The 25,678-nt window shown below is 39.1% G+C and overlaps 1 protein-coding gene and 1 long non-coding RNA gene across 2 annotated transcripts; one reads left to right on the plus strand and one right to left on the minus strand.

The window, feature by feature from the left end:
* Positions 1-8,053: 8,053 nt before the first annotated feature.
* Positions 8,054-20,601, minus strand: LOC116709935 (uncharacterized). The gene is made up of 3 exons (XR_004337002.1): positions 20,310-20,601; positions 16,176-16,190; positions 8,054-8,064 (listed from the first exon to the last, which is right to left on the minus strand). It is a non-coding gene; the product is annotated as an uncharacterized LOC116709935 (long non-coding RNA).
* A 2,065-nt stretch (positions 20,602-22,666) lies between these two features.
* myod1 (myogenic differentiation 1) lies at positions 22,667-25,280 on the plus strand. The gene is made up of 3 exons (XM_032547618.1): positions 22,667-23,481; positions 24,268-24,337; positions 24,653-25,280. Exons 1-3 carry the CDS (start codon positions 22,729-22,731, stop codon positions 24,883-24,885), a joined length of 1,056 nt encoding a protein of 351 aa, XP_032403509.1. The 5' UTR covers positions 22,667-22,728; the 3' UTR covers positions 24,886-25,280.
* Positions 25,281-25,678: the final 398 nt, after the last annotated feature.

The following is a 25,678-nucleotide window of genomic DNA, read 5'->3' on the forward strand; positions in this document are numbered from 1 at the left end:
GAAGCTTGTCAACTAATAAACAGTTCCCCTTTGGGTTTCAATAAAGTACATTTTAATTCTCTATTCTATTCGCTTGTGCAGCCAAAGACCACTGACTTCTTTTAATTTTATCTTGTAAATTCTTATGTGCATTTTGTTATTCTGGAAACTTGCAATATTTTATCTGTGGTAGCCAAATACAAGTCTATCTTCTGCTTGTTGAACTAAACAGACAGGACAGTTTTGTGTAATCTTCTATGATTGAAAATAGAAAAAAACCCTGTGCATTAAGAAGCCCAGTTATTGTCTCATGTGAAGCAAAATTTTCCCTAGTCTACATGAATATAGCTTTTCATGTTGCTCAATGTTTTTTTCTTTTTACTGAAATTATCGGACTAAAACAATATTACAGCATTTAATTTACACAGCCTCAGTTTTTTGTTAAATGTTAAAAAAGGTGAAAAAAGGGACATCCTGGATCTGTTTCTTCAAAAGTATTGGATCGGGACTTGGTGTCGGTCAGTACTCAAAATCAAAGGACTCAGAATGGCGGAAAAAAAGAAAAAAAAAACTGATCGGGACATCCCGAGTTTAAATTACAATTTATTATTGCTGCTCCACCACAAAGTCTTTTTGTTGTAACTTGCATGCACTTTCTTTCTAATATGTTTCAGTTTCAGACTTTTGTTGTTAAGAACAAATACTGTGAAAGAATCATCCTATAAACATGTTTAAGCATTTTTATATACAATTACTCTCAGCTGTAAACTTTAGGCATGAAAACTGTCCCATTGATCAGCAGAGGCTCAGTGTTTAGGAAGGAGGCAAGGCAACAAAATGCAGTCGAGGTAGATTTATTTGGAGCTGCAGGTCACATCTACATCAACACCCATTTCACAGTGAGACAAAGAAGCTGGCTTTTATACTTTGGACAATTACAACACTCATACCAGGTAAAGGGATGATAAAACAAAAGAAATAAACATTACTTACACAAACCTAACACAAAACAATAAATGGTACCAATAAATATTTACATGCATGCAAATCATTAGAACTAAACTAATCTAAGGTCAATCAAAGAATAAATTTAACTTAATATAACTCCTTGGAGTATTACCCCTCTTAATTGAAAATGGTATGTGCCAGGAACTTTTCAGCAGCACCTGGAGCTCCCTTTGCTGCTCCACCCTGCTGAGGAGACACACCCAACAGGTAAGACTCAAACAATTTACCTCTAATTGAAACAAACTGACATTTTCCCTACAATCTCCCTGTACAGGAAGGATGGCCAGTCCCTCTGCCTGGAAGAATGTTTAAATGTCACAATGTAACTGAAATAAAGAACTGAAACAAAAAGCATTTGTTCTGTAAATAAATTAAACATAATATCAATACTCATTTATTAGGGATGGGACCCCTGGTCTCCATCTCAAAAACATATTAAAAGACATCAACAGTTAGACTGCATGATGATGACTAACCAGGTAGTCTTCTACTCACCATTAAGATTATGGATGAAGTGTGCATTTCCTTTCTTCCTGAGAGGGACCTAGTGCTGTTGTGCTGCCTGTGTGTGAATGCGTGCACGTGTGTGAGAGTGCGTTTTGAAGGCCATGCGAGACCCAAGGGAGTCTCTAGTTGCAGGCCTGCAGACTGGCTGGCACCCTCAAAGTAGCTTCTTCATCCTGGAAACAGCTGTTGTCTCTGTGACGACATATTGAGCCAATAAGGATTGGGGTGGGGAGGGGTCTGGAGTTTCATGCATGGGTGTGCTTGCGGGTTATATGATGTAGTGTGTGTTGGTGGTCGTAAGAAGTGTAAATATTGAAGTGAGGTTATTAAAGAAATGTGCCAAGATGTGTCCGAAAAGGAGCTCCAGTTCTGTTCCAGTGTGTTTGATGGGCTTTGAAGCCCAGTTTGAGTTTTAATAGCTGTGCTGCAGTGTTTGTGGTAGTCTCACAGGCCAGTTGGCTATGTGCAGTAAACACCATTCCTTCAGTCCCACTGAGGCAGAGGAAAAGGCTCCCCATCAGTCCAACAACAAGGAAACATAACGCTGGATCTGATTCCACAGTGGAAGTCTGCCATGAAAATTCCCTACTGGGAGTAGAGTCAGGCCTTCCTACAGCAGCACATAGGAAAAGACCTGTTCTATGTACTTTGATATCCAGCTGGCATAATCATGCAATAACAAGAAAAAAAAATCACAAATCATTCAATGTTTTTCTTCAGTTTCCCAGGTCACTTGAATTTTAGGACACATCAATTACAGATAACTCAATAAAAATGGCATAGGAAAATATCTAACAATTGTTGGTGCTTATGAGGAGTTTAAATATTTTAAAACGCTTAATTGTTTCTTTAAAGTGTGGTTTATTGAAGAAGAATGAGGTGCCGTAAGAGGCCGCGGCGTTTGTTCCTACGGAAGTGACCTACACCTTGATTATGTTTTGCCCTGTGAACGTTTGACCTTCACAGAGGGCAAAGTGCTGGTTTAATCAGAGCACAGTCATGGGATTAACTAAAACACATCTTCTCAAAGGCAGAAATCAGTCAAAAGAGACAGGTGTTTAAGGATGGAACATCTATTGTTTCGTTCCTTTATGGCTTAAAGGGATACTCTGCATTTTCACCACATTTTAAATTCACATAAATAACATATAAATCCATAAATTTACCTGTTTGGTGGAGTTGTTGTGGAGATAGCAGAAGAATCTTGATGCAGGTGAAGATTTAATAATGTGAAAGAGAATTAGAAAAATAAAAAGTCCTAAGAAATCTCAAGGCAGGGATGACATAAATCTGGAACCAGGAATGGAACAGTGTTGATTCCTGGTATTTTAGGTCCTAACCTGCAAAGAATCAACCAGAGACACAAATTACTTTTCTGCAGAATAGGAGAGCTGAAAACAGACGAGGATAGCCGCCGTCAAACAGTGTCTGTGATCAACTCTACCAGATCTTTCTCTGCATTTGCTCTTTATTATGTATAGAAAAAGGTGGTTGGGCTTCTTTACACAGTCACACAGAAAATTGACCAACGATCTTTACTATAGGATGTTCTGGAACCTTCTGTGGACATGCCCTTACAAGGGCATGAGGCTGACCACAACCAATCAGTTTCACAGGAAACTGATAACACATGAATGTTTTAACGTTTTTAGCTTCCAGGCAAACATCCCAAACAAAGTTAATAATGTACTACAAAAGAGAGAAGTTAAGTAAACATAAAACAGAATAATAATATGAAAACATAACTGTTAAAATAAACTCATAAGTAAATGAACCTAGATAATAATTCTTCTAACAAGTGTGGCCAGAGAAGAATAAACGGATCAGCCTGGAATAAGGAGAAATCTGGCAAGGAGTGACAGAAAAAGGCTTACAAATACTGGAAGGGGATTAGTGGCACCGGAACAGCAGCTCATAGACGGTGGAGCTCTGGGAAGTTGACTAAAGTCACAAACTATGAAAAAATTCTATAATCCAGGAAGTAAGAACTGATACACGTTTAAAAAAAAGTCTCATTAAAAGGCACGAAAAACTCAAAACACAAGAACCAGAACTCAGACAAAACCACACTGAAAACAATGGTTTCAATTTATCTCCCAATGACAAAAACCTTCTTAAAACAACTTCATCTTGTTTCTAAGTGAATATGGAGTCCCATCCACCTATGCCTTCTGAAACGCTAAATTCTTAGGAGAGGAAGAAAAATGGAGCCCACAGTAAAGTGGTTGGCTGTGGTGCTTAAAAGTGAATAGTTTAACACATTAGTAAAGGCATGAACCCTTTGACTTGGACTTACAGGATAGATGCACTGTTTTGGTTGGTTAAATTCTGTGTTTATAATCAGTAGAACTCAGTAAATATCTCACTTTAGAATTCCAAATCCCATTCACATTTCCCCACAAATGTTTCTGATGAAGTGGTTTTAATTTGGAAAAAGTTAATCAATCTCCTGAAAAACGGTAGCAACTTTTTTAGAAAGTAAAAAAACAATATCATTGCTGTGTTGGTTTTTACAGACTTATTAAAGCTGTATTAAGTCTAACACCACAATTTCCCAAAATATTTCACAGACAGTTGATTTCTGTCATTAAGTTAAAATAACAAGGATTGCTTTTAATTCAGGCCTTCTCTGAAAAGAAATCTCAGCAAAATCTTTTGAGATGGAGTGCTTTAAAACCCCAAAGTCTATTTCTTGGTCAGAAAGTTATTTTTCAGTATTAAGGTGGATCGTGTCAGGGCCATATATGTAGTTGCAGGGATTAGGATACAACAGTTGAGCAAACATCAGTTGAAGTATCACTTTCAACCTGGCTGTTGGCCTCACCTGAGGGTAAATAAAAGCAGCAAACCTGTTCAAGTGATCAGGTATTCAACTAACTCACAAATGGTTCTACAATTCTTATTTTATTCATGGAAGCAAGGTGTAAGCAGACAGTGATCTTATGATCTGTTTTGTGTGGGTGACGGCCTCACACAAAAGGTCAGCATGTGGCAGGCGGAGTTTTAGAAAACTTTATTATAAAAATAATAAAGTAAGTAAGGAGGTGTGATCGGGAAATTCTTCAGGCACAGCGGGAAAACCAGGAGGACTGGGAAGAGGGAGACAGGTAAGTTGTGGAATTTGAAGAATAATCGATTCTGGACCCTTCTTACAGTTCTCAATGCAGGTTTTTCCAAGGTGCTGGCCATTGTCTTCCTGTGAAACTCTGCTCAAAACGAATTCTTGCTTCCAGCACAGTTTGGGAATTCTCCTCTTGACTCACATTGTGAACAGAAGGAGAAGTTGTGAATGTTGATATCAGTTTTCTGCACTGTTTTAGAACTTTAGTTGCCCGTAGTTTTAGCAATGAGAACAGAGGAAGTGAACAAAGAGTGTTGGTTAAGCTTCCAAATGTCAAATTAACCTTAATAACTGCCTCATTCAAATCAGCTCTTCTCACTTTACAGTAGAGGATGGTTGTTTACAGTGCAGGCAATTTCTGGTAAGCTTTCTAGTATCAAACTGTCATGTTGCATAGGTCATAGACAAGGATTAGTGATTGATTAAAATTTAAAACATCAAAAGAGTTCACGCCTCCAGGAAACAATCATTCCTTAACAGCCAAGAGTCCGAACCCTCTAGTGTACGACTGGACAGGTTTGATTTGTGAAACATGAAAGGGTAGCATGGATCCCAAGGCTCAAGGAAACATGGAGATACAGAGCTGGGGAGGTTTTCATCTGGACCTATGAATTTGGGAGATAGTTTTCTGGACATGGGTTTTAATGTGATGTTATGAGATGAGAGTCAGATCTTTTGACCAGGTGTATACTGGGGTGATGGGGTTCTTTTCTGATCGGCGAAGTAGCGGGCAGCAAAGCGGTTATGCTGGAGGGATGTGATGTGACCAGATGTGCTTGCAGCGGTGGCTGTGATGATGGACCAAGGTAACGGAGACGTCATTTTTATCTGTGAGGAAAAGTGGAGTTTGTGCACCACACTGTACATACAGGACTAGTGGCTGCTAGTCTAACATTTGCATTTGAGCAAATGTAGCATGTATTTTGTTATAGACTTATAGATCTATATTAAAATAGATCTATTGGCCTGACAAGGTACAGCTTATGTTTACAGTGTTAGAGGTATGGGTTATAAATTGTGTAGTTATAACAATCCAGCATTTTAACCAACTGGTTAATAACCATCTGGCAGGTATCTCCAGTCAGCTTATCAACATTTATTTCCAACAATATAGAAATCCTCAGTCCTCTGTCCAAAACAAAAATGCAGTTTACTGATGACTGACAGCCCTTATCCAAGCGATACGTAAAGAGTGGACAATAAGATTACAATATTGCTGCAACGTTTTTGTGCCTGTCTTGAAAAACTAAATGTCTTTCTCATCCCCTTTGATACTGTACATTTTCAAAGGAAGCTTCACAAGTTTACATGGGACTTCTAACAAGACTGTGTACACTACCCATTAATTCTCAAGTGAACAGTTTCATACTGAAAACAAACAAGGAAAAACAATGTTGGCTTACAAGAAAAATGAAATTGAATTGGCCTGGCACAGTGCAGCCAATTTGTTTTTTAAATCCTGGCTCATCAACCAAATCTCAGTTATGCCAGTAAGAGAGAGAAGTCTCAGAAGTAGAACAATTGTAAAATTGTTGCTAACATGTTTTTAATGTTTCAAAAGGAAAGGGTGTTCATCCTAAATACTCAACTATTTTCTTCTGAAAGATTACTTCACAAGCTAAATCACCAACCTAACTACTCACAAAAACATCAGCACATGCCTGCCTGCCAAACTCTGCCTTGAGCCAAACAAAGGTTCTTAAGTAGCAGAGGGCCAGAGCAGAATAGATATTCAAGTTTTAGAGCTCTCACAGAGATGAAACATGAACCCATGTTTTTCCAAAACAAAATTATGAAGGCGAAAAAAAGCAGGGATGGTTGCGTGAGTGTGCCGAGGGTAACTGAGGAAGTTGAAGCAGTAAGCTGTCATCTCCATTTGGCTTCTGCCACGCTCTCTTCATTTCTCTTCATTTCTCATAAGCCTCAACATTATCAGATCCCTGAATACGAGCTGACAAACACGACAAGAAGGATGTGCTTATCATATCATGGTTTACTAATGATCTTCTTTTCTTGTCACATAAGTATCAGAATATTTGCTTATTAATTGCAATAACACTACCCGTAACTCAAAGATTTCAGATTTACTGATGTATTTTTTTTCTTCTTTTAAAGGAGCACTATCATATAAAATCCTTTTTTTAGGATTGATTTTATCCTAAAAACAAAAGGACTCATAATTATGTTATGAGTTACTCAAAACATAATTATGAGTTACTCATAACATAATGATGTTACTCATTATAACATGAGCAACATCATGTTATAATGTTACTCAATCATCAAAAACATACCTTGAGTGTTACTTGGATTCTTTTGTACATGTTTGAGGTGTTGCGAAGTCAAATTTCTTTCAATTTTTGTTTGATTGGGGAAATATAGCACTACTTAATAGTGGTATAAAATGGCTCAATGTGCCTGGAAAATACATAATATTTCCTCTTTAAGTGTCAGTGTCTTCTTCAGAAGTTTTCGTGTTGGTTTTTGTCAGTGGTTCTTGCTGTAGCGCCACCACAGGTGAGGGTGTAAACAGGCTTCATTTGACACTTTCGGATTTTGGTCAGACGTGAACGCCCATAAAAACCAATTCTTGTCGAAATAATGCAAATCTTTATTTAAACAGGATAGAGCACAACAATTTCTCCCATTTTTTTATCATGTTCATTATTTGTGATTGATAAAACAGTATAAAAATGGTTATTTGATTTATATAAAAATATGTAAATGCAATGGAATGTCAGGCTACAAAGAGGCATCAGGAAGTGAGAGGCATCAGCCGAAGTGAGAGCTGTTCCTTTTCCTGGTGAGGGATTGTTGGCAAACCTCAAGCTGTGATTAGAATATAAAATTCACCAAGTTCACAGTGAACTTGGTGAATTTTATATTCTAAGTACTGGTAGTAGTGGCATCAAACAGCTTTTGAGTCAAGAAAGGGTGGGGTGCTTTCTAACTGCATAAGCACAGAAACAAGAGTTGTCTGTCTGTGACAGTGTGTGAGCTGAGCCAAAACAAATCTGCGCCCGTAGACATTTCTGAGCTTTCTGGACTTTTTCATTTTGTACTTTACATTAACAAACATGACAATATGTCAAATGCTATTTCTTTGATGTTCTCCTTAATAGTACAGTAATATGAATGTTAGAATGTGTCATCATTAATAAAATTGTACTAGACATAATTTTGAAAATTAAATTGGAATGTCAAATGAAGGAAAAAAACTTTAAAATGTGACGTTTTGTGTTTTACATTTATACAATGTTTTAATCCAAATTCAGTCTTTTTATGTAATTATTCACAATTGTAGCCTAGTGAAATGTGGAGGGACTAGATTTCAAGATAACTGAATAAAAAATTTTAGTCGAGTTAATTACAGGGCCTTCTAATTGCATTTGAATCAACAACCATATATTGACAAATATGCAACATTTTAATGTCAAAAACTTTTTTTACTGATGAACTGAGTAAATAGAGATATGAACTGTGATGGAAAAATTACAATAAGGTCACATCTGCTAGTGATGTTATATGAAATGCTTATGAACTCTCACCAAAAGAACTATTTGGGTTACATGTAGAAGGTTGGAAGTTGTTTTCTACAGCTGCATCAGAACCAGGCTGTCTCGCCTTTATTGTTAATTCTTTATCCTTGGTATAAAACTCATGTGTTGTCTCTGCCTGACAGAGCTTTTCATCCAGACCTTCTTCATTATTGATTGTCCTATGAGCTCCCTGTATTGTGCGCAATATATGAATAAACCTGATTGAGTGATTTCACCTGAACAGTGCTTGGAAATAATATTTTTTCCACGACAGAACTCAAACTTTTTAATGTGGGAAACATTTATGTATTTACTGTTAATCTATTAGTATGATTTGTTATTTAAATGGACATTTATATTATTTGGCTAACACTGTTATATATGAAAAAAATGTTTCATCCAAACTCAACATCCTAAGCAAATAATCAAACCAATATACTCTACTAAAAGCACAATAAAAAGCGGAATCAATCATGAAATGTTCTTTACCATATCAGCCTCAGGAGATGATTGAATGATGAATGTCTGTTTTTTTAGGTTTTGGCGGGTCTGCTGTGTTCCTCTCCTGATCCATTCTGTCTGATATCATACAGCACACTGTGCCATGATGGACACATATTTTTTAATTGCCTGTATTCATCCTCATTGACAATGTTCAGCCTGGGATGTGCAAAAATACTTCTGCATTTTTGTAAGAGTTTTAGCTTGTGAAACGTGGGTTGATGCCAGCTTGCTACTGCTGCGTAGTGTCCATCTCTGGGCAACCGTGACAATAGCTCAGGTCCACAGTGTTCCGGGGGTGGGGGGGTCCTGTGAAGGTCCCACCATGACAATTTAGCTGACCTAACATTCCATTCCTTGTGTTTTATTTTGATAATTATTATTGAACTTAGGGTTGATAAAATGTGTGTGATAGGCATGTCTGTCGGGCAATTCGGACAAATCGCATCCCGTATCAGTTCAATACTGGATGAAATGTTTAACAGCCAAATTGGGAAGATTACATATTTTTCTGTGTGTATTTTTACACACGACTCTAAATTCTGGCATGAATTATAGTAGTCAGTGGCGTGCCATGGGATTTCAGTCAGGGCCTTCAATAGACGTCGACTTTACCTGAACAATACACACTTTGTGTAGGACAATGCAAAAACTATGCACCACACCAAGCCACAGGCCTCCAATAATATGCAAATAAATAAAAACACGCTAAATAAAGCAACAATGCAATTTTTCTTCATTAAAAGTTAAATAAAATGACAAGTTTGGTTTGCATCCTTGTCTGGTTGTGCAGCCGACTGCGCAGCAACCTATGACAATTTTTAACGTGAAATCAGCTAAAAAGAAGCAATATTAGGATACAAATGTCTGAAACAAGCAAGTATTGCTTGTTTCAATGTCCTTAATGGCAGAGTGGGTGGAGTTGTTGAAAGAGTGACATGTGAATTCTAATAGTTGGATAATTCAAACCTAGACTGTGGTTTGTGGAACCTTTATCTAATTTTAGTGTGAAACTTCATTAAAAGGTGATTTCCATACTTTTTTAAACATTTGAACAGAATTAAAGTCAAATAAGCAAATGAGTGTGGGTTAGACAATAAAACAAGTCTCAGGTAAAATTACAAAAAATGCTAAATTAAAATTTGGAAGCATTATTGAACAGCTTTATTTATGTTAGATATTTGGAAAAAAAAACAACAACATAAAACAACAACTCAGTTAATGTTAGCCTTTCTGTGTTTACTCTGTAGATTCCAGTACAAAACAGACCTACCCATGTCATCAACCCAGCATGCATTGCACAGGTGAAAAAATGGCAAAATCCATGGGTGAAAAATGATATATATTTATATATACAGTATATATAACTTTTTTGAAGAAATTATGATTTTTTAGGTATTACAAAAAGCTATTTTAATAGATGGCAAATAAAAGAGCAGTCTTTTTATTCACATGTGCAAAATTTTCAGATGTAAACAATAGCATAAAATGCGTCTGTATGTTGAACGTGGGCGTACCGAGGACAGATGCTGGGCTGGGATCTTGTGCACAAACTTTGAGGTACAGCTGTGAGTCATGAGGGAAAAATAAATGCTGGTGTGGGTGTGCATGGTGTTATAAATTAGAAAAATGTTTTGCCGTATGACATTTTTGTCTTGGTGTAGGCTATGCACTTTTAAAATGAATCCTATGGAATCCTTTATAAATGAGACCCTGTTTTTATTCTGCTTGCTCAGTCCATAACTCAATGCTGACTAACTGTTGCAAATAGAATAAAATTACTTTTTTAAAGTAACTATGCCAGTGCTGGTCATTTGCCTCACATATTGTTTAAATAGTCATGCAGGGCAAAAATGCCAGGGCCATTGTTTTGTTTCAGTCCAGCTGTTTTATTGCACCATACTTTTTACTTCTGCTTGAGTAAGAACATTTTCAACTCTGCAATTTCTGGATACTCCACCAAAATCAAGTTACTACACTAAATGACAAACATATTTAAACTGAAAAGACACATGTTTTGAAAACAAGTTTTACTATTCGGATGTTATTTCTTGTTTGATGAGTCTGACCTGTTAAATATTTTCACTGAAAGTACTTTGCACCTGTATGTATTTGTTACCTGCTGTAAATACTGGTTTCAAAAGTTGCTTGTAGTGGAAAATTGGGATTTTTGGAAGGTGTTTCTTCTGCCTGAATTTGTTATTTTGAATTGAGGTCATTTAATTTTGCTATTATTGAAAGTACCGCAGCAAATATAATTGTATGTTTGGTTTGTGTGAATACTTCATTGTCACAAATCAGGTTTAAGAATACAACTCAAGTACGCAGTACTCCAGGAGCCTTTTTATAGTATACTGTTTTAAATCTTAAGTGAGTTATGTTTTTATGACTACTTTTTACTTTGAGTTGAGCCAAAGCAGTGCTACACTTACTTCAGTAAAATTTTTGAGGTATTCACTATTGCCTAACAAAATGTCAAGACATGAATAGATTGTAGAACTATTCATTAACTATTAATTAATTGACTATTTACTTAAGATTACTGAGATAAAATAAAAGACAGAAAAAAAATGGAAAAAGTGTTAATGACATGAACAAGGGAGCACTTGGCCTGCTTTGTAGGATATGTAGGTTAGTAAAGACCAGGTAAGTTAGTAAAGATCAGGTAAATTCAAAGCTTATTTAATTTAACTGATCAGTACAGAAACTGTCCACACGAGGAAAAGCTGGTAGGTGCAGAATAATGGAGGAGAAATGACAAAAATAAAGTCTGTTATGGTTCGGGGTCCTTTGGTTCTTCTTTGTGGGTTTTCTTCTCTCAAGAACCTCTTTGCCAACGCACCCATCCTCATTCAACTGGACCCTCAAGACAGTTCATTGTGGAAGTGGATGCGTCTGATTCCGGAGTTGGAGCAGTATTGTCTCAGATATCACCCCAAGACAATAAAACTCACCCCTGTGCCTTTTTTCACGCAGATTAACTCCACCTGAAAGGAACTATGATGTGGGGGACCGGGAACTACTAGCCATAAAGTTGGCCCTGGAGGAGTGGAGACACTGGCTGGAGGGGGCAGAGCTTCCAGTGTTGGTCTGGACCGACCACAAGAATTTGTCCTACCTACGTTCCGCGAGACGGCTAAACCCACGACAATCACGCTAGTCGTTATTCTTCTCACGGTCCAACCTCTCTATTTCATATCGCCCAGGATCTCGCAACATAAAACCTGATGCCCTTTCCTGTCTCTACTCACCTAACGACTTTGAGAAGGTTCCAGCCACCATCCTTCCTCCCAGCTGCACAGTTGCAGCGATAACCTGGGAGATAGAAGACATTATAAAACAAGCACAACTGTCCAATCCAGCTCCTGACTCCTGGTACGGACCTGCTTCAAGTCTACCTCCATCGTCCCAATCCCCAAGAATCCCAACCCAACCAGACTCAATGACTACCGCCCGGTAGCCCTTACCCCCATCATTACCAAGTGCTTGGAGCGGCTGGTCCTAGCACACCTCAGATCCTGTCTCCCCCCACACTAGACCCCCACCAATTTGCATACAGGCAGAACAGGAGCACAGAGGATGCAGTCTCTATAGCGCTGCACTCTGTCCTTTCTCACCTGGACAGTAAGAACACTTACGCCAGACTGCTGTTCTTAGATTTTAGTTCAGCATTCAACACTGTCATCCCATCACAACTCATTACCAAACTCACAGACCTCGGCATCAGTCCACTCATGTGTAACTGGTTGCTCGACTTCCTGACCAGTCGACCTCAACATGTCCGGCTGGACAACCACTTCTCATCCACCATCATCATAAACACCGGAGTGCCACAAGGCTGTGTGATGAGTCCCTTCCTCTACTCCCTCTTCACCTACGACTGCAGACTTGTCCATGGCTCTAACGCCATCATCAAGTTTGCAGACGACACCACGGTGATCGGCCTCATCAGAGATAATGACGAGGCCGCTTACAGGGAGGAGGTAGGACGTCTGGCTGAGTGGTGCGACAAAAACAACCTGCAGCTGAACACCGAGAAGACCAAGGAGCTTATCGTGGACTTCAGGAGGAAAGCTGACCTACATCCACCCATCCACATTAAGGGGACAGTAGTGGAGCTTGTGGACACCTTTAAGTTCCTGGGAGTCCACATCTCCGAGGACCTGACTTGGACGACCAGCTGCTCCAAACTCATTAAGAAGGCGCATCAGCGCCTCTTCTTCATGAGGACCCTGAGGAAGAACCACCTGTCCTCAGAGATCCTCACGAACTTCTACCGCTGCACCATTGAGAGCATCCTCACCAACTGTATTACAGCTTGGTACGGGAACTGCTCTGTCTCCGACCGGCAGGCGCTGCAGAGGGTGGTGAAAACTGCCCAGTATATCGCCGGGGCACCGCTCCCTGCCATCAAGGACATCTACAGGAAGCGGTGTTTGAAAAGGGCCGGGAAAATCACAAAGGACTCCACTCACCCAGCACACACACTCTTTTCCCTCCTGCCCTCTGAGAGGCGTTACAGAAGCCTACGGACCAGAACCACCAGGCACCGGAACAGCTTCTTCCCCACAGCTGTCACGCTTTTGAACACCTCCTGACATAAAACATAAACTATAAGGACTGTACTCCCCTATCCTCTCATACAACAATAACACATGAACTATCCTCACACACACACACATCACGGACTGTTTTCTTCACACACACATACAACCTGTAAATTTTGTCTGCCATTATTTATCTTGTATTATATTATATACATATATAATCCATTCCCTAACATTCTTGTATATTCTGTATATTCTGTATAATCTGTGCATACAGCTCCCATATATTTTTATTATTTTATTTATATTTATACACAATATCTATATCTCTTTGCTATAACCCCTTATAGTCCATACATACATAGTCTTGTACATCTGTAAATAAATATTTATATCTCGTAGAGCACTTCTGGATAGATGCAAACTACATCTCGTTGCTTGTACTTGTGACAGTGCAATGACAATAAAGTTGAATTCTATTCTATTCTATTCTATTCTATTCTATTCTATTCTATTCTATTCTATTCTATTCTATTCTGTCCACTCAATAAGATCTTCGTTCCTTCCTCCGCCCGGGCCCGTTTTCTTCAGTGGATCCACGCATCAAGGTTTTCTGGTCCTCCCGGCATCAGTCGCACCGTCGCCCTGGTCAACCGAAGGTTCTGGTGGCCATCCGTCCACAAAGATGTCCGGGATTATGTTCGAGCCTGCACCGTCTGTTCCCGTAATAAAACATCCCATCAACCTCCGTCTGGTCTCCTTCAGCCACTTCCCATTCCGAAACGCCCATTGTCCCACATATCGATAGACTTCGTCACCAGGTTACCACCCTCTAAAGGCATGACCACCATCCTCTCCATTGTTGACCGCTTCTGCAAAGCCTGCCATTTCATTCCCCCCTGTGGATTCTTTTATACCCACAGCCTTCCAAACAGCACAACTTCTGGTTAAAAACTTTTTCCGGCTTCATGGCATCCCGCAGGACATCCTATCAGACCGAGGACCACAATTCATCTCCCAGGTTTGGAAGAATTTTTGTTCAGCATTACACGCCAATGTTTCACTCACGTCTGGTTTTCATCCACAGTCCAATGGCCAAACAGAACGTCTCAATCAGGATCTCGAAACCACCCTTCACTGTTTCTCATCCTCCAACCCCTCCGACTGGTCCCAATACCTCCCTTGGGTGGAGTATGCCTATAACAGGGATGTGTCCGCTGCTACAGGTCTGTCCCCATTCGAAGCATCCCTCGGCTATCAACCACCTCTACTCTCATCCGAGGAAGAGAATATTTCTGTCACCTCCGTCCATCACCACATCCGTCGCTGTCAGAAGGTTTGGAAGACGACTATACACAATCTCAACCGCACCGCCGAACAGATTAAACGTCAACAGGTTTGGTTGTCCTCCCGAGACAATCCCCTCAAATCTATGTCTAAGAAATTAGCTCCCCGTTATATTGGTCCATTTGCTATAGAAGCCATCATCAATTCATCCGCTGTCCGTCTCCGTTTGCCCACCTCCCTCCGCGTCCATCCCACCTTCCACGTGTCCCACATTAAACCTGTCCGGACCAGCCCGCTCCGCCCTCTGGCCGACACCCCTCCTCCCCCCCCGTGAAGTTGATGGCCACCCTGCATATTTCGTCCGCCGGATCGTGGACTCCCGTCGGCGAGGTCGCGGCTGGCAGTACCTCGTCGACTGGGAGTGTTACGGTCCGGAGGAGAATTCCTGGGTCCCGGGTTCTTTTATATTAGATCCATCCCTCATCACCGACTACCGTTCCTCGCTGCCATCCGGTTCTTCTAGGCCGCCAAGTGGCGGCCATTGAGGGGGGTGTGGGGGTACTGTTATGGTTCAGGGTCCTTTGGTTCTTCTTTGTGGGTTTTCTGTGCATACACTCACCTTTTACTACAGATGGCGCGATACTCACCCGACTGGAGTGTGTGTGTGGACCGTCATCAAGCACACCTGAACCTGATCAACCTATCAGCAGCATGTACTAAAGGAGGTTTCTGCCAGTCCTTCGGCGCCCGAGTGTTAGCCAGTAACGGTTTTTCCCTGGTGAAGCCCTGGAGAAGCCCTTACAGATCCTGTCTGTTTCTCTGATCGAGATTCCCCTCGTGACGCCGTGGGTCTTACCCACTGGTTGCCTGAGTTCCCAGACTCACCTCCTCAGTCTGACTACAAGTTCCCCCCGGATTCCACGACTGGCAGTTGCACCGCTCCTTTGTCCCCGCAGAGCCCGAGCCTACCTGTTCGCCCTCTGACACAATCCTCTGTTTTCCTCCTGGTCACCAGCCGTCAAGCACCGTACCACCTGGACCACTTAAGAGACTAAGATCCCGAACCTTCCAGTAAACTCTCCTAAGACCTCGAACCATCGAACCACAAGTAAGCTCTGTCTAGTTTGTTCTGTGACTTTCCCGTTTCCGACAACCCTGAACTCACCATTCTGCTCTGCCTCTTTAGTGAGCCGATCGCTCCGTGAACCCGTTTCCTCCCTGGACCAGACCAGAGCTTCCACTACCTTCGCTTGCCGTGTTACAATAAACCAATTGTTACCATATATACCTATCCTGAATTGTGTTCTGCATGTGGGTCTGAAAATAGTAATCCATCATGACAAAGTCAGGCTTTTGTAAAATATTGCTGCATCCAGAGTGTTTAAAGCAAAATGAATGTTTGTGCATTAAATTTAATATGTTTGCAGTTAGTCATGTGATATTTAGTTCTATAATCTTAGATCAATATTGTTGAAATAACAGGTTAATTCTCATAAGGTAAGTGAAGTATTCTTTGGCATAATTTCCTGGTAAGAAATCTATTTTTTGACTTTTACAACAAATCTTCACAGCTGAATTAATCCAGAATTATAAATAACATATGAATATTATGAAATGATGTTGACTTCTAAGTCAGGTCCATGTATGTCATTTGAAATGATCTGAAGTTCAATAGAATATCTTCACATAATTTAATGAAACCTTGTGTAGAAGTGTCAATACTGAGCTTGTAAAATAGACACATGATGTTCGGCACCATTTAAACAAATAAAGAATGTAACAAAGTGTGTAGGCCAAAGGCACAGAGAAGGCGGGACCCCCAGGAGTCACTCTTGTTAGCCAGCCAGAGAGGAGGGTCCAGCCTTTTATATGCTTCAGTCTTAGAACTATGCTCAGGTTATCAGCTGCTCCCTCATACTGTGATCTGTGGGATTTAACCTTTCAATGCTATGTGCAATGGGTGGGCACCAATTAGCCATCATTGTGTGCAGGTACTGTTAGATAGAGAAATTTATATTGTACAAAATATAAATAAACCAGAACCCTCATGAAATTTAACCTCTCTAATTTATTCTTTCAAACTATGTGTTGTTTGCTCAGACCTGATGAGGGTGTATCCCATCGCTCACCTCAAGACCCTCAGCATGTTCAAGCATGGAGGACATACATGTATCTTATTATTCCTCTTGACTTTTGGAAAGTTTTTGGAAATATTGTAAGCTTGTTCTTACAACTTTGGATTTTTTTTCCAAAGTTATTCAGATGCATGTAACTCAGGAATTCTAATTATTACCAACCTCTCTCTGTAAATTCAATATTTTAATTTAATATTTTACTTTTGGGTGCTCTGTTGGAGATGGGAACTACAATTTCCCTGAGGGAAAATCCAAAGTTTCTATCAATCTATCTATTTATCTATAATTATAGATAAATAGTTATCTATAACTATTTATAGATAACTATATAAGTTTCTATCAATAGATAGATAGATTGATAGAAACTTTGGATTTTCCCTCAACTCAATTGAGTTCTATTATAAGTTTACACTGTTTCATTACAAAGTTTTTCTGTTTTATTTTTTTTACTCTATATCTTTTTGATTTTGTTGCGCTCGTCTCTAGTGGTGTAATGTGTTTTGTTTTTTAACTATACTTTCTCACACTTGACTGCATATTCTGTAAATAAAGTTTCCCATTTTGCCCTCACAAGTTTATAGGTAACAATGCCCTGTTCCTCCCTCCAAGGTGGTGCAATGATGTAATGTTGGTGGAGGGAGGAAACTTTAATCCCCCAATATTGCTTATTATATTTCAGGTGATGAGATGTAAGCAACATGCAGATTGTGGATTGAAAAAGTTATTCAAAATATACTAATTATTCATGTTTCTCTTTTTCAAGACACCAAGATAATTTTCTTAAACTTACAGAAACGTGTAGGTCCTCAGAGACAACCACTGTGAGCTGGTTTCACTCTGTCACTCTGTGGGAAGATGATGTTTGGATGTTTAACGTGTGAAGAGCAGCAGCAGGGACATAGAGACTGAGTGTGTTGATTCAGACACTGAAAGGGTAAAGGGTGACAGACCACACAGAGAGCTGGGGGACTTCATGACCACACATATACATGCATGAAGGCACACACACACAACAGGAGAGAGAAATGGACACACATAGACAATGACATAGAAAAGATCACAAACATAAAATGTAACCTGAGTGTCATTAGTGTGTAAAGGGTCCCTGTGATCTGTTTTCTGGTCATCACAACATTAACTGCTGTATGACATTCTCAGCAGAGTGTATAAGGCTACTTGAGTGATTAACACCATCACACACACACACACCCCCACACCCCCACACACATACACCCCCACACGCATGCAGATGCCGTTCACATTTATAAAAAGTGAGTCATTCCTTCCCACTGCTGCTGCCTGCTTGCTCAGGAAGACGCTACATTTGATTACATTGTACTGCATTACATTGTATTGTATTGTACTGTAATATATGTACCTGAATTTTAATCTGTAAAATCACATATTATCATAACGGTAGGAGACATTGTTTTCTGAAATAATAGCTCCTAAGAAAATTGTAACTTTCTAAACTGTGTTTTAAATATTAACACAAATGTTCTGTTAATTCTGCTCCTCCATGTTAATTACATGAAATAAAGGAGCTTTTGTTGGAAACCTGAACAGGAACAAGTTGAATTAAAGCTATCAAAACCTGAAAAAAACCTTCCCAGGTTAGGAAACGTTTAGTTTTCAGTCCTGCTCCGTCCCCTAATGTTCAGAGTTGGGCTCTACTACATTAATAGGAAGTCTTACTATTTAACTAGTAAACTTTCTCTAGTTAACTAGAGCACCTTAAATTTACAACACTGTTTAGATAACCCAGCTCTAGGATAACTCTTGTCTCTTTCTGTGGCACTGCTACATTGGAGTAGACAAAGCACGCTGGCAGAGGAAGGCTGCCAGCGTGCAGCTAAGGGATCCTTAGCAAAAAGGGCTAAGGGCAAAAAGGGCTAAGGGATCCTTAGCCCTTTTTGGGCTAAGGATCCAAAAATACTTGTTACTATTAGTGCATCCAGTACCTAATTACAGCTGGATCCTTTATTCAGAATTCTGCAAAAGGAACCTTGGAATTACAGGTTCCCCAAAATTGCTGCTGGCAACCAAAAACTGGTTGCTAGCCCCTCTAAGGGAGAAGATGAAACAGCCTTTTGAACTCCAGAGCTGAGAGTCACAACTTGACCGAGTATGACCATCTGACAGCCAGACAGGAGCTAACAGGATGCCTCAGCGGTTCAAGCTGACCTTGTACTAGCCATGCATAGCTGGTGCTAATCATTCTGATTATTTTGAGAACCTGAGCTGAGAAACAACATTTTACCATTGCTGGACACTCATGCCAGCCTGATGTGGAACTAAAAATGCCACGTTGCGAGTCTTCTTGGTGTACAACACACTCCACAAGCTGTTAGCCAAGCAGCTAGCTTCTGACAAAGATGCAGTCAGGTGAACAATTAAGCCCACCTTGTTCATCGGAACTCTATTCACAGTCCGTTGATTCTGGGCAGAAATAATATCTTAGGAAGACCAGTGTAAGTGTTTTTATTTTGTATTTTCATTGTATTTTTCCATTTAAAAACTTAGAAGTGTTCCAGAAAAAATGGCCTGAGAGCTTGGTGCATCTAAAGCTAATAAGAATTTGGATTGTTCAAACTTCTTTCCAATGAGTGTTTTTAATGTAAGGTGAGTTTCTCTTTTATGGTTAATTTTGTCCCCTTATTTGGCCACTCAGTTACATAAGATAGTTCTAAAAATGTTCTGAGATGTCCCACTTTCTTAAATCTAATGGCAGCTAAGCTACATGTGGCTGACGTCTACTATAGCATGAGCAGCATATCCTCATGCTGCTCATGTAGGCAGTGAACTATTGACGCTCATAGACAATCAATATTGTTATTTATGGTTCTTTGAACGTAAGAGATTGTTTAATAAGCAAAACATTAAAGTCTTTGTCTTGACTTAGGCTGCTTTTGTGCTATTCTAAATTATTAGATAATTGCTAAACAATAACTAAGAATAACTATTTTGCTTTTTTCCTTTATCATCAAGTTGTGCCCCAACTTAGTAATTTGGATCTTAATAACAAAGATATAGAAGCAGGTTAATTAATTTAAAGTAAGCATGTCAGATCGTACATTTAACCCCCCAATCTGACATGACTTGACCTCCCCAATTGTTCCAGAAAACTGGAAAGATTAATGTTGCCACAAAGATAGAACGGTGATAATGTCATTTCCAGGTGGCTGATGAATCGGTGGTGTTGGTTTGTCACAGAATGGCCTTTGACCATTCTCTGCCCCAACTTTATTAGCTAAACCCCAGATTAGCACAACAAAATTCTCTGACACCTGTTAACTGTCTCGTGTTCTGGTGTTGTGTACCACAAGTCATGTCAGATTTCTTTCTGTTACTCATAAATGATGAGTCAACAAGACAAAATATGGAGAGAATCTAACTGAGCTCCAAAGTATTTCAAACTTTTCCAACTTGACTATTGAATTTAAAATAGATTTGTCAATGTATAAGGTACATAAGGTACATAAGCTAAAAGGTATACACAGACGCTAGGAGTACATATTGCTAAGAATGTGATGCTAGCATTCTCATGAGACAAATACTTAAAGTTAGAAATGAGAGCAGCAGAACTCTGAAGGCTTCCTCCTCAAAAGGACATTTCCTAGAAATGTGTCTATTATTTTCATACTTTACAAGGGTAATGTTGTTCTGAAGATGTGGGATTTAATACCTCCAAGAGTTTAATAAACTAGAATTTTTAGCACTTAAAAAAGCGAAAGAAGAAAAAGAAAGGAGTGGAAACTATTTCCCAGAATGCTTAACAGCATGTTTTTGTATCATGTGTGTGTTACATTGATATGACTCTTGTGTGTTATTAAGGCAAATGTTTATTTTAATGCAACTGACAATTTGCAAAGCTTGTGGATAAAGTCCTGTTCACACTAAATGTTTTTGAGCAGAATTCATTACCAGATCAGAAATTTTGTTCATGCAGTTTGAAACAAGAATATATATTATTCTAAATGTTAGATCGTTATTTTATCTTGATATTGTGAGTGAAAATAACAGAGAAATATGGCTCTTTAAGTAGACGAGGACAGTTTTTCTTGCATGTTGTGAAAGAATTATTTGATTTAAATTCAGTTAAAACTCACAATTCAAGATTAATTAACTTAAAATAAATTAAACAAAAAACAATGTTTATACACTTGTTCCTTCTTGCTAAATCACCTTCATGAACTTTAATTTCTGAGTGAAAAACCATTACAATTTTCATGGTGACTTTAATTGTATTTTCAGGGCAGCAGTTGGGTTTTCATTTTCAAGTTAACCCACCTATAAATGTTATACAGTGTATGGCTTAAGGTTTGGAAGGTAATACAAGTGCATTAATTATTATTCAGAAATCCAGAAGCTGAAAGTGTGATTAATTTATGCAGAAAATATTATATGAGATATGCCAATTGTAAATGTAGACAAAATTAGGTGCAGCAGTGAAAATGAAACTTCATAGAGTATTTAAAATCAAACTATATACGAGAATATTTAATACTTCCTTGAATTATGTTTAGCAGGGTAGGATACAGCTCTGGAAAAAATTAAAAGACTACTTAAAATCAGTTTATTTTTTATTGGTATATGTTTGAGTAAAATGAGCATTGTTCTTTTATTCTATAAACTAATAACATGTCTCTGAGGTTCCAAGTAAAGGTTTATTAGTATTTATTTTCAGAAAATGAGAAATGGTTAAAATAACCAGATGCAGAGCTTTCAGACCTCAAATAATGCAACGAAAACAAGTTCATATTCATTCAGAAACAACAATATTGATGTTTCAATTCAGGAAGAGCTCAGAAATCAATATTTGGTGGAACAACCAGGAGGTTTTCAATGGGGTTCAGATCAGTGGTCTCCTCATTTTTTAAGATAATTTTTTCCCAGATATTTTATATTTTATTTTATATATAACTTTGTTGTTTCTGTCGTGTTTGGAAGGTTAGCTCACTACATCCTCAGAAAAACGGAAAAAAAAAATCAGTGTTCACTGTGAGTGGAAATTTTGAATTATGGATGAAATTGTAGTAGTAACAGCTGAGGGGTGGGATGCAGGGAGCCAGAGGAGAACGACCCCCGAGAGAGCAGGGGAGGGGTTCATCTGTCTAAAAATACGCCCTGACATTAGATGTTTTTTGTTTGTTTGTTTTTTTCATGTAGTGTTTACATTCTCCGTGGATGTATTTCCAATATGAACATGAGCTTCTCTGAGTTGGGACGGAGTGAAGTTTTAGAGTTGGTTGAGAAATTCATTAAGTTAGTTTTATTGTATTTATACTCATATGACTGTTTCCAAAAATAGTATGATGACATTATACTTTTACTACCAGTACTACTATTAATAATAACAAAGATTACATTTTAAAACACCCTTTTGTTTTATCAACACTGTTTCACTTCTACAAGATTTACAATTTAGTTTATTGAGGAACTTATTTTCCACAAATCCGACATTAAAACTCCTTTTTATGTATAATTTATGATATTATTTCAAGAATTAAAATTTACAGTACAAGAAATATTGGTACAAATATTTACCCTATGATTTTTCGAACCATTTTACAATCACAATTGATTTTATTCAGATTTTATGTAACAAACCAACCCAATGTTCTCTGACCCAATTCTAATTTGATTTACATTCAACTTTACAATCGAATTACAATGAGAATAATTTTTAACAATCCTCTTGCTTGCTCTTGCATAATTTGATCTGGTTCATTTCTTGCTCTAATCGTTGCGCGTTGTTGATTAAATAAGTAACGGATTGTCTTGTAAAATGATGCAAAATTAATGAAAACACAAGAGCAATCGGAAACGAAAAAAAATAAAAAATCATGCAGAGCTGTTTCCCGTATGAACATTTGCGTTGTTTCTGTCTTCGTGTTGTTCGGCTGCGGGTTTCTGACTCCATCTGCACTTTTTTAAAAATCTCCTCTTGGGTTAATTGCAGGACTGAGCTAATTACCGTGAAGCTGTAAACCCCTCCTGCTGGCAGCAGATTGGTCAGGTCCGGGCGGACCCCCAGTGCCCTGACCCTGCCCGCTGCGACGGGGCCATGTATAAGACAGAGGGGCCCCAGGCTGACAGCTGCTATGATAGCAGGAATCAAACATCACTTCTTCTTCTTCCTCTCCTTCTTCTTTCTTCTTCTTCTTCTTCTTCGCTGTTGCCTGAACACTTCACATCGACTGAAAGCGAGCTGTTGGTTTCTGCTCCGGCGGATCTGTCTCCTGCTCTGCTCTGGTTTGGACTCACTCATGGAGCTGTCGGATATTTCCTTCTCCATTCCCTCTGCTGATGACTTCTATGATGACCCCTGCTTTAACACCACTGACATGCACTTCTTCGAGGACCTGGATCCGCGGCTGGTGCATGGGGTCCCGCTGAAACCCGAGGACTCCTTCTCCCCCTCCTCCTCCTTGTCTTCATCATCGCCCTCACCGTGCTCCCACCTGCATCACCAGCTCCAACACCCGGAGGCAGAGGACGACGAGCACGTCCGCGCCCCCAGCGGGCACCACCAGGCGGGCCGGTGCCTCTTGTGGGCCTGCAAGGCTTGCAAGCGGAAGACCACCAACGCGGACAGGCGGAAGGCGGCGACGCTGCGTGAACGCCGGCGGCTCAGCAAAGTGAACGACGCCTTCGAGACACTGAAGCGCTGCACGACGGCCAACCCCAACCAGAGGCTTCCCAAGGTGGAGATTCTGAGGAACGCCATCAGCTACATCGAGTCTCTGCAGGCGCTGCTGCGCGGCGGCCAGGAGGAGGGCTTCTACCCAGTGCTGGAGCATTACAGCGGGGACTCGGACGCGTCCAGTCCCCGCTCCAACTGCTCCGATGGGATGGTGAGTCCAGGAATGGTCGGTGCGCTTTTACACACCGACGATCTTTAGCATTCTACCTGCTGACCTGATACCGTCTCAGGCTAGTTGTAACTTTCCTTCCTATAAGACTATTTTAATTTCAACGAACACTATAAGATGAGCAGTGCTTTATTGGTGGCACACGTTTATTTTATTTTTTTACTTAAAATCTCAAACGGACATTTGACATGTTAAATTACCTGCATTCACCTGCTTTCGATTATTCGTTTTTGTTAATTTTTTTAGTCCACTATTGTGATTTATGAAGCAGACAGTACAACGCACACACCTGGTCCGCTAAAATTATTATTATTATTATTATTATTATTATTATTATTATTATTATTATTATTATTATTATTATTATTATTATTATTAACTTGAGACCATTTCCTTTGATTGGTGTATTCTGAATTAACTAAAATGCTATTTGTTTTTTCCCATTCTTTTCAAATGCGCATTTTAATCTAAAGGTTTATGGAGAAATACATTAAGATGTTAAGTGTTAACATGTATCAAAAGCAGAGATACATAAAAACGAGACATGATTTGTTAATATTTCAGCGCAGGCACAGGATGTGTGATTTATTTTGAAACACGTCAGGTCAACGAACTAAATTATAGTTTTCTTTTGTTTCACTTGAAGAAAGTCAAACACTGAGGTTTATGTAAAAACTGGTCTCCGGAAAAATACTTCCGGAGACCATTTTCACTTTTCCTGTGAAAATGCTGTCTGACGTCAGTAAGCGGCCTTTCTATTCCTTCCAGATGGATTTTAACGGACCGAGCAGAACAAGAAGCTTTGACAGCAGCTCTTTCTTCTCTGAGACGCCAAACGGTGAGCGCGTTTCTCAGAGCCTTTCGATCAATCAAATGAGTGTTATGGAATATTAGATTTAACTGGTTATGAATTTGAACCACTTCCGGTCGCATAATTTATAACTAAGTTAAATCGTTGAAAAATTCAGAGTGAAAATGTGTTGCATCAAAGTCAGAAATTTAAGAGTCCAATTCCCTAATAGAAAATAAAATCAAGTAACTTTATTTGTACAGCACAAGGGGGGAAGCAACAAATTTATCTACAGTAAATGCCAATAAAAATATCAATAAATATATTTGTATCAGATGCATTTTTGTTGTACTGTCTGTGCAGCTGGTCCGAAGAGGGGTCGCAGCTCTGTGATCTCCAGTCTGGACTGCCTGTCCAGCATTGTGGAGCGGATCTCCACGGATGGCAGCAGCCTGCAGCTCGGGCTTGAAGCCTCCGGCTCCCCGGCCTCCTCAGCTCCGCTCAGCGAGGCAGGAAAGGCCCGAGAGGCCACTCAGATCCCCTCCTCTTCCTCCCCCGACAACCAGGACCCAAACCTCATCTACCAAGTCCTATAGAGCCTCCCGCTCAGCACAGCTGGAAAATAACACGCTGCCTTGTTGTAGAGTTATTACTGGAAAACACGTACTGTAACAAAATGGCCTCATTATTCTGCTTTTAAAGAGTCTCCGGCAGCTGTTAGCAGCCTGACACGCATCCATCATGTCAAAGCTCCTTCCTGCTGGGAAGAAAAAACTAATTTATCTCAACTAACTAAACCTGTCAAAGTGTTTATCAGAGGACAGTGGACATTTTTTTTATTAGTTTTGAAATTTAATTAAATGTGATTTTATATTTCACTAGTCTTAATTGAAACTTTAAACATATTAATGAATCTCAACATATTTTTCCAAATAAAAATCTAAAAACTAAGTGAATAGACCAAACTTATTATTATTATTATTATTATTATTATTATTATTATTATTATTATTATTATTATTATTATTATTATTATTATTATACATTTTTCATCCCTGTTGAAGAGATAACTAAGTAGAAACTTGTCATTACTTTGGTACCAGAAGGTTGATTGTATGAATGCTAAACTAATAAGAATAATTTATTTTCTCACCACAGATGATTTTCAAAGACTACATTATTCCAATTTTTGGGTTAAGTGAGTGGATTCAACATTATTCTACTAATAGCTTTTTTTCTATTTAAGTTATATGAAAAAAAGAATTATTTTGTTCATTTGATGAAATGAGTCCGACAAGCATCCAGTAACATTCCTCCACTCTCATCCTTCCTTCTAAAGTCCTGAAGGTTCCAGTAGATCTGAAAATACAAAAAAAAAAAAAAAAAAAA

The sequence above is a fragment of the Xiphophorus hellerii genome, chromosome 2 (genome assembly GCF_003331165.1).
Source record: "Xiphophorus hellerii strain 12219 chromosome 2, Xiphophorus_hellerii-4.1, whole genome shotgun sequence".
NCBI classification, from domain to species: domain Eukaryota; kingdom Metazoa; phylum Chordata; class Actinopteri; order Cyprinodontiformes; family Poeciliidae; genus Xiphophorus; species Xiphophorus hellerii.

What these genes read in the sequence shown, in the direction of transcription:
- myod1 (XM_032547618.1), top strand. Translation starts at nt 22,729, where the DNA reads ATGATAGCAGGAATCAAACATCACTTCTTCTTCTTCCTCTCCTTCTTC. An exon ending in CCAACTGCTCCGATGGGATG is followed by an intron (nt 23,482 to 24,267) that starts GTGAGTCCAGGA and finishes TATTCCTTCCAG; the next exon opens with ATGGATTTTAACGGACCGAG. An exon ending in CTTCTCTGAGACGCCAAACG is followed by an intron (nt 24,338 to 24,652) that starts GTGAGCGCGTTT and finishes CTGTCTGTGCAG; the next exon opens with CTGGTCCGAAGAGGGGTCGC.